General features: G+C 50.2%; 1 protein-coding gene across 2 annotated transcripts in view; it reads left to right on the forward strand.

The window, feature by feature from the left end:
* Positions 1-8890, forward strand: part of trmt1l (tRNA methyltransferase 1-like) — a 65266-nt gene extending 56376 nt beyond the window's left edge. For both annotated transcript variants that reach the window (XM_072434338.1, XM_072434339.1), the window contains exons 7-16: positions 1436-1556; positions 1909-1988; positions 2825-3068; positions 3213-3425; positions 4470-4660; positions 4780-4846; positions 6607-6749; positions 6985-7047; positions 8060-8186; positions 8534-8890. In XM_072434338.1, the coding sequence (XP_072290439.1) occupies positions 1436-1556; positions 1909-1988; positions 2825-3068; positions 3213-3425; positions 4470-4660; positions 4780-4846; positions 6607-6749; positions 6985-7047; positions 8060-8186; positions 8534-8699 (1415 nt within the window). In that variant the 3' untranslated portion in view covers positions 8700-8890. The remainder of the gene's footprint in view (positions 1-1435; positions 1557-1908; positions 1989-2824; positions 3069-3212; positions 3426-4469; positions 4661-4779; positions 4847-6606; positions 6750-6984; positions 7048-8059; positions 8187-8533) is intronic.
* Positions 8891-9613: the final 723 nt, after the last annotated feature.

Consider the following 9613-nt stretch of genomic DNA (forward strand, 5'->3'; position numbering starts at 1 on the left):
GGCTGCAGTGATCGGACCGTTGTGGTAAAGAGGGAGCTGAGCCGAAAGGCAAAGCTCTCTATCTACCGGTCGGTCTACGTTCCTACCCTCACCTATGGTCATGAGCTTAGGGTAGTGACCGAAAGAACAAGATCGCGGATACAAGCAGTCGAAATGAGTTTCCTCCGCCGTGTGGCTGGGCGCTCCCTTAGGGATAAGGTGAGGAGCTCGGCCACACGGGGGGAGCTCGGAGTAGAGCTCGGAGTCCACGTCGAGAGGAGCCAGCTGAGGTGGCTCGGGCATCTGCTCCGGATGCCTCCTGGGCGCCTCCCTCGGCAGGTGTTTCAGGCATGTCCCACCGGGAAGAGGCCCCGGGGAAGACCCAGGACACGCTGGAGAGACTATGTCTCTCGGCTGGCCTGGGAACGCCTCGGGATCCCCCCGGAGGAGTTGGAGGAAGTGTCTGGGGAGAAGGAAGTCTGGGAGTCCCTGCTCAGACTACTGCCCCCGCGACCCGGCCCCGGATAAAGTGGCAGAAAATGGATGGATGGATGGATGGATGGATGGAGACAGATGGCCTTATTCACAACTTTCTTCCATATCATCATCAATCAGATGACTATTTGCAGGAGTATTAAGCTTCTGATGGAAAAATAAAGGTTGCTGTCCATCATGGTGTATTTTATGTGTTATTCCAAATTGTACCGCTCTAATTTGACGTTCCATTCCATTTTTTGTTTCGCTATTTGACGGTCCCTAAGCACTCTTCTCGGCTCCGGCTGCACATTCGGATCAGTGTAATTCGCTGCGCCCAAAATACGCATTTGATTGTTAAAAACGAGGTTGTAGTCACTTGGCTGTGTAAATATGAGTATTTTGGCATGTGTATGATCTACAAAGACTTTTGCTTTTAGGAGTTATTGACCTCGGAAGTCCGAATCTGTGACTCTAACTTTACCGCACGTGGCTCCTCCCACTTTCAGATTCAATCTGTGACAGCAGCGGGACTCGTCATGACAAAACAGCGTCTTACATGTGTCAGGCCGTTATTGACGATCGATTGACGAGTGATCAGTACTTTTAGGCGCTTTGGTTATACAATTGAACACGCATTTTTGTATTGCAGTAGCTGCAATTCATAAACACTTTTTTCTGACAAATGCATCGCATTCGAGAGAAATTGCGTCGCATTTTACGATGCGATACCGCTTATTCTGAACCCTGGACCGTGTCCCGACTCTTTGCGCTTGTGTCGTTAAAGAAACTGCTTCTACTGTTGTTGGCTGTATTTGAAGAACATCTCCCTCAGGTGGAGATTGAAATGTGTGTGTGTGTGCGTGTGCGTGTGTGCGTGTGCGTGTGTGTGTGTGTGTGTGTGTGTGTGCGTGTGCGTGTGCGTGTGCGTGTGCGTGTGCGTGTGCGTGTGCGTGTGCGTGTGCGTGTGTGTGTGTCTCAGCTCCGTCTGGTCAGACTCTGGAGATCCTGAAGGAGCTTGGGACAAACGTGCAGCTGATGCCAAACCACAACACGCCACAGAAGAGCGACACCTACTTCAGCCGCAAGATGAAGACCAACAGGTTAGAGCTCTGAACCGGGTCCTTAAACCAGGACTGAACCCACTTCCATTTGCAAAAGACTGTGGTGCCAGAACCTCAGGAGGAGCGAGGGAGGTTCATCTGGAGTAGAGAGAGTTCCTCAGGCTGGTCCACAGGTGGCGCTTAGACTCAGTGTTATGGACAATAGAAAACGCTTTGTAATCAGAACAAACAATAAAGAGGTGAATAAAAAGTGAAGTTGACCATAACACATTTTCATTGGATAAAACTGAATGTGAAGGTTTTAGTCTCACGTGTTCCTCAGGCAGCTGGTGTTCTGGTGATGTGTTTGCTGGTTCTATGTCTGTGTTTAATCTTCTCACGTGTTCCTCAGGCAGCTGGTGTTCTGCTCTCTTGCCGTTCTGGCTGAAGAGAGAAGTCCTCTGGAATGTCTGGATGCCTTCGGAGCCACAGGTCAGTGTCCCAGTCTCTGCTCCGTGTCGTGGATCCAAAGTGTCGTGGATCTTGTACTAAAGCGCCGTGTTTTCACTGATGCTAACGACTATGTGGAGCCTTAGCAACACAAAGCTAGCAAAGCACGTTAGCAACGCAAAGCTAGCAAAGTGCGTTAGCAACACAAAGCTAGCAAAGTACGTTATCAACACAAAGCTAGCAAAGTACGTTATCAACACAAAGCTAGCAAAGTACGTTAGCAACACAAAGCTAGTAAAGCACGTTAGCAACACAAAGCTAGCAAAGCGCGTTAGCAGCACAAAGCTAGCAAAGCGCGTTAGCAACACAAAGCTAGCAAGGCGCGTTAGCAACACAAAGCTAGCAAAGCGCGTTAGCAACACAAAGCTAGCGTAGCACATTAGCAACAGCTGTTTCCTGTTTATGGCCGCACGGCACTCGCTTTGTCGAGAGCCACAGTCTGATATTTCCAGGTCATAATGCGTCTGACATGATCCAAAGCCAAAGTATGACATAAAGAGAGGTTTTAAAGAAATGAGGCAAAACTGTTCCTCACACACACTAGCTTTAGCCACGCCCCTCACATGCAGAGAAGTCAAATAAATGAGGCAAAACTGTTCCTGTTCACGCTGGCTGTAGCCACGTCCCTCACACATGCTCGCTGTAGCCACGCCCCTCACACACGCTAGCTATAGCCACGCCCCTCACACACGCTAGCTATAGCCACGCCTCTAACACACGCTCCCTGTAGCCACGCCCCTCACACACGCTCGCTGTAGCCACACCCCTCGCTCAGATGGCCCTCAGGAGTGTCTTGTGGTCTGTCTTGTGGTCTTCAGGCATCATGGGGCTGCAGTGGGCCAAACACCTGCGCTCGGCCATCAGAGTGACCATCACCGACATCAGCGACGCCTGCGTCAACATGATCCGGGAGAACTGTGAACTCAACCAGATCCGAGTGGCCCCGGGGTCCGAGTCCGGTCCGGGATCTGGACCAGGACCAGAGGGACGGTATCTGACCACTGTGGAGGTCAACAAGATGGATGCCAACGTGATCCTGCACCTGAGGCCCTTCGACTACGTGTGAGCGCCAAATTCCATTTGAATAATAGACCGCAAACATAACATATAGAACATATAGAACATGTAGAACATGTAGAACATATATGTGAGCGTTAGTTTGTGGTGAAGTCTCCCTCTCTCTCTCTCTCTCTCTCTCTTTCTCAGACACTTGGATCCGTTCGGCTCGGCCGTGAACTTCCTGGACTCCGCCTTCAGAAACGTTCGTAACCATGGCGTCGTGTCGGTGACGTCCACAGACACGGGTTCGCTCTACGCCAAGTCGCCCAACGTGACTCTGCGGCATTACGGCGCCTCCCTGGTCCGCACAGAGTACTACAGGGAGCTGGCGGCGCGCATGGTTCTGGACGCCGTCGCACGGTATTTACCTCTGACTCTGTTTCTGAGCGGCTCGCTCTAACACTCTGCTCTCTCTGAGCGGCTCGCTCTACCGCTGCTCTCTCTGAGCGGCTCGCTCTAACTCTGCTCTCTCTGTTTCTGAGCTGCTCGCTCTAACTTTGCTCTCTCTGTTTCTGAGCGGCTCGCTCTAACACTGCTCTCTGTTTCTGAGCGGCTCGTTCTAACGCTGCTCTCTCTGTTTCTGAGCGGCTCGCTCTAACACTGCTCTCTCTGTCTCTGAGCGGCTCGCTCTAACTGCTCGCTCTGTTTCTGGGCGGCTCGCTCAAACACTGCTCTCTCTGAGCGGCTCGCTCTAACATTGTTCTCTCTGAGCGGCTCGCTCTAATACTGCTCTCTCTGAGCGGCTCGCTCTAACACTGCTCTCTCTGTTTCTGAGCGGCTCGCTCTAACTCTGCTCGCTCTGTTTCTGAGCGACTCGCTCTAACACTCTGCTCTCCCTGAGCGGCTCGCTCTAACTCTGCTCTCTCTGTTTCTGAGCGACTCGCTCTAACACTGCTCTGTTTCTGAGCGGCTCGCTCTAACACTGCTCTGTTTCTGAGCGGCTCGCTCTAACACTGCTCTCTCTGTTTCTGAGCGGCTCGCTCTAACACTGCTCTCTGTTTCTGAGCGGCTCGCTCTAACACTGCTCTCTCTATTTCTGAGCGGCTCGCTCTAACTCTGCTCTCTCTTTCTGAGCGGCTCGCTCTAACTCTGCTCTCGGTTTCTGAGCGGCTCGCTCTAACTCTGCTCTCGGTTTCTGAGCGGCTCTCTCTAACTCTGCTCTCCGTTTCTGAGCGGCTCGCTCTAACACTGCTCTCTCTGTTTCTGAGTGGCTCGCTCTAACGCTGCTCTCTCTATTTCTGAGCGGCTCGCTCTAACTCTGCTCTCTCTGTTTCTGAGTGGCTCGCTCTAACTCTGCTCTCTCTGTTTCTGAGCGGCTCACTTTTACACTGCTCTCTCTGAGCGGCTCGCTCTAACACTGCTCTCTCTGAGCGGCACGCTCCAACTCTGCTCTCTCTGTTTCAGTGCGGCCGCTCGCTGTAACAAAGGCATAGATGTTCTCCTCTCCGTGGCCCTGGAGCACTTTGTCCTGGTGGTGGTCCGGGTCCTCAGGGGCCCGTCTCAGGCCGATGAGTCTGTTAAGAGGCTGCGGCGCCTTGTGCACTGCCAGTGGTGCGAGGAGCGACTGTTCCTGAAGCAAGGCACGCAGATCGACGGTGAGCTTGTGGGTTCTAGTCCCTGTCTACTCTCATAAGGAGGTTGTGGGTTCTAGTCCCCGTCTGCTCTCATAAGGATGTTGTTGGTTCGATTCCTGATCTCTGGTGTTTTGTTTCAGACACTTTGCCGTGTTCGTGTCATGGGACGTTACCGGGGAAGACGGCCGTCACACTGGGACCTCTGTGGTACAAGAACCTCTCGCATTGATCTGTGCAGCTCTGAATGTGATGTAGAACTGTGAAAGAGTCGCTGAAAGCCGAGAGGAAAAGCAGGAACTCCGTTAGAATATTTGCTTCATGCGCTCCTGGTCACAGGCCCCTCCCACTTTTGTCAGAATTTTCACATGATTTATTACACGGACAGGGAGGCCACGGGCAGTGAGGCCACGGTGAGGACACGGACAGTGAGGCCACGGTGAGGACACGGACAGTGAGGCCACGGACAGTGAGGCCACGGACAGTGAGGGCACGGGCAGTGAGGCCACGGTGAGGACACGGACAGTGAGGACACGGACAGTGAGGCCACAGACAGTGAGGCCACGGAGGGTGAGGCCACAGAGAGTGAGGCCACAGAGAGTGAGGCCACGGACTGTGAGGCCACGGACAGTGAGGCCACGGTGAGGACATGGACAGTGAGGACACGGACAGTGAGGCCACAGACAGTGAGGCCACGGAGAGTGAGGCCACGGAGAGTGAGGCCACTGAGAGTGAGGCCACTGAGAGTGAGGCCACGGACTGTGAGGCCACGGACTGTGAGGCCACGGACTGTGAGGCCACGGACAGTGAGGTCACAGGCAGTGAGGTCACAGGCAGTGAGGCCACGGACAGGCAGTGAGGCCACATGCAGTGAGGTCGCGGACGGTGAGGTCACAGACGGTGAGGTCACAGTGAGGCCTCAGACAGTGAGGCCTCAGACAGTGAGGCCTCAGACAGTGAGGCCTCAGACAGTGAGGCCTCAGACAGTGAGGCCTCAGACAGTGAAGCCTCAGACAGTGAGGTTACAGACAAAGGTCACAGACAATGAGGCCACAGCCTCTTTAGCATGTTAGCGTGTCACATTCCGTGTCTCGTCAGGTCTGGGCCTCTCTTTAGCGTGTTAGTGTGTCACATTCCGTGTCTCGTTAGGTCTGGGCCTCTTTAGCGTGTTCGCATGTCTTATTCCGTGTCTCGTCAGGTCTGGGCCTCTCTTTAGCGTGTTACCTACATTTCGTCTTACATACATCATCATACATCGTTGTGGCAGTAATTGTTTTGAAATGCTAAAAAACTATCAGCAACGAGCATTAGGCCAACATTAGGCGGCGAGTGCCTGCGCGGAGTACCGCGGGTGCGTACGGGTGAGCACGGCGCGCCGTGGCCCGCGCGAGGGGCAGGGTGTCGCCGTTGCCAACGCGACTGGTGCAGAAAAGTTGGAAAAGCTTTTTTGCGGCAAGATGCGGCGCAGCAAATGATCAAGAGATTTGGCTCTAGTAACGTGCCTACGCACTGACCGGAAGAAGGAAACAAAACAAACCCGCATGAGGTTTCGGCCAATCACAGAAGACGTGAGATTCTCACTGAGACAAAAGCGCGTGTTCTGCTTCTGTCAGTCTGACAGCAGGTTTAGGTCTAAACTCAGGCAATTGACAATTACAGGTTTTTGACAAGAAACATTAGTTTCTCACGCTCTCATCCTCTTGAGACTATCTCAATATGGTCATCTCACAATTTCGGTTGAATGGGATGTGTCGTAGGGCCCGTGGACCATGTGGATTCAGTAAACAAACATGCGAGCCAGACAAAGTCAAAGGGGGTCCAGAGAGAGACGAAAAAAAATTAAGTCTTTTCAGCTTCAACCCATTTTGAGAAGATCCCTTAGCGTGTTAGCATGTTAGCGTGTCTCGTCAGGTTGGGGCCTCTCTTTAGCGTGTTAGCATGTTAGCGTGTCTCATTGCGTGTCTCGTCAGGTCTGGGCCTCTCTTTAACTCGAGCTTCCTGAGGCGGATGTTAAACGCTGCAGTGAGACACTCGATGGAGGACGTCCAGCCTCTGCTCAAGACTCTGCTGTGTGAATGTGACTGTATCACCACCAAGTACCTGAGCAACCAAGGTCTGTCCCTGTCTCTGTCCCTGTCTCTGCTCCTGTCTCTGCTGCTGTCTCTGCCCCTGTCTCTCCTTCTGTCTCTGTCTCTGCTCCTGTCTCCGTCTCTGCTCCTGTCTCCGTCTCTGCTCCTGTCTCTGCCTCTGCTCCTGCCTCTGCTTCTGTCTCTGTCTCTGTCTCTGTCTCTGTCTCTGTCTCTGTCTCTGTGTGTTCTTTATTTGAATGTGTGTTTTCTGTGTTTCAGTGGAGTGTGGTGTTGTCATTAAAACTCTACAAAGTGGTGATGAAACTGGATCTGATTCTTCAGGTGAGAGACTTGTGCTCCTGGTTTTGTCCTGCTTTAGTCCTGCTTTAGTCCTGATTTAGACCTGGTTTAGATCTGGTTTAGTCCTGGTTTACAGGGGCGCTGCATCCCATTAGGCATACCAGGCAATTGCCTGGGGCCCCAGGCCACTAGGGGGCCCCCGCGAAGCCGCCCGTGCGCTTAATATATGGTTTATTTCTGGTGCTTACTGACCGTGTACTGTTGACACAGGATTACGTCATTTCTAAACTTCTTCGTGTGCGCGATAGTCGACTACTGCCCCTAGTGGACGTTGTCGGTATAAGTTTCGTTTTTCGGCCTCATGCATTCAGTCAAGCATGTCCTCCAGCAGTGCAGCTACTGACAAAAACATCCAGTTTTCTGCCTTGGGGTATCTTTGTCCGTAAGTTGAATGTTATTCTGTGTTATAATGTTGTTCTACGTTTGCATATACACACTTATGTCAAACTTAAGCTTAATCTGTACTTCCTTTGAATGTTGGTTGTTGCCAGCTGCTGTGCATGTAGCCTTGTCACATTTTAAGATAGGCTATGTGTTCAAACCTTTATTTTCATTGCTCTTATATGTATCTGTTCATGTACAATTGATGTGACGGTACATTTATAAGGTTTACATGTGTTTACAAGTGTTTTTATGTGTTTGTTACAGTTTTACAAAATTCCAATTGTCAAAGAGACAAGTTGTGGGGAAAAGCGTCTTAAAAGACATTAAAGACAAGTCTTCTCTACATGGTCGTTGGACTCTCTTTTTTGGATGTTTGCTATCTGTCTAACCCTGGTAGTGACACCACAGTGAGGACAGAATAGACCGCGAATATTTTTTTGTGAACACTGGTCGGTAGGGCCCCCTAAGAATTTCTGCCTAGGGCCCCCACACTCCCTAGAATCGCCCCTGCTGGTTTAGTCCTGGTTTGGACCTGGTTTAGACCTGCTTTAGTCCTGGTTTAGTCCTGCTTTAGACCTGCTTTAGTCTTTTAAAGTGTTTTATTTTGAAGGGAAGAGGAAGTCTGCAGATGAAGGTCTAAACCTGGTGAAGAAGCTGAAGTGTGATTCTTCTGTGGAACATCCTCCTTTTTACTACAGTATTCACCGCCACAGTATCAGAGGCATGAACATGCCCAAGTGAGTACAAATACTTCAAATACTACTGATACTATTACTACCACTGCTGCTGCTCACAACCACAGATCAACCAGTGTTGAAGTGTAACACACACACTCACACACTCACACACACACACTCACACACGCACACACACACACACACACACACACACACACTCACACGCACACGCACACTCACACGCACTCTCACACACACTCACACACACACTCACCCTCACACACACTCACCCTCACACACACTCACCCTCACACACACACACTCACCCTCACACACACACTCACACTCACACTGGGTGCAGTTCCCTCTTTGTCCTGGTGGTGGGTTCTGACTCTTGTTTTCCGCAGGTTGAATAAGTTCCTTCAGTTTTTGACCGAGGCCGGATTCAGAGTGAGTCGCACCCACTTTGACCCGACCGGAGTCCGGACCAACGCGGATCTCAACCAGTTTACAGCAGTGCTCAGCAAATACAGCAGCCCCACCGGGTCTAAACCAGGACTAAACCAGGACTAAACCAGGACTAAACCAGGACTAAACCAGGACTAAACCGGGTCTAAACCGGGTCTGAACCGGGTCTGAACCGGGTCTGAACCAGGACTAAAACAGGACTAAAACAGGACTAAAACAGGACTAAACCAGGACTAAACCAGGACTAAACCAAGACTAAACCAGGACTAAACCAGGACTGAACCAGGACTAAACCAGGACTAAAATTGTTGCTGCTTTTATGCTCTAAATGTGTTTTATTAAATGTTTGAATCAAAAAGAGAAATCACAATAAAAGGGTGTGGCCAAAGCTGCTGTGTTCTGTCGTGATTGGTCAATGCTGTAGTGTGTGAGCACAGCGCCTCGTGTGGACAGCGGTGCACACTGCAGCACGTACAAGCCACTTTTACACTTTTATCACATTAGATTTAGATTTATTGTTTATATTTTTGTAAGTGTAAAAAGTGGTTTCGGTGTAATACCTCGTTTGTCATGTAATAATGTGATCATGTAATAATGCGATAGCAATTAAATAATGCAATAATTTAATGCGATAATGTAATTGATAATGTAATAATGCGGTAATTTAATAATGTGATAATGTGATAATGTAATGCGATAACAGTTAAATAATGCAATAATTTAATGCGATAATATAATGTATTAATGCGATAATGTAATAATGCGATAATGTAATAATGCGATAATGTAATAATGCGATAACAATGTAGTAATGCGATAACAATGTAGTAATGCGATAACAATGTATTAATGCGATAACAATGTAGTAATGCGATAACGAGGTAATAATGCGATAATGTAATAATGCGATAACAATGTAATAAAGCAATATTGAGGAACCCGGAGAGAGGGTCGGGGTCATGTGATGTTGGTCTGGCCCGGAATTCGAACCCAAGAGCTCCTTATTGGCCGGCTCGAGC

The sequence above is a fragment of the Eucyclogobius newberryi genome, unplaced genomic scaffold (assembly GCF_026437365.1).
Source record: "Eucyclogobius newberryi isolate DKJ021-1_F unplaced genomic scaffold, fEucNew1.0.hap1 SCAF_68, whole genome shotgun sequence".
In the NCBI taxonomy this organism is placed as follows: domain Eukaryota; kingdom Metazoa; phylum Chordata; class Actinopteri; order Gobiiformes; family Gobiidae; genus Eucyclogobius; species Eucyclogobius newberryi.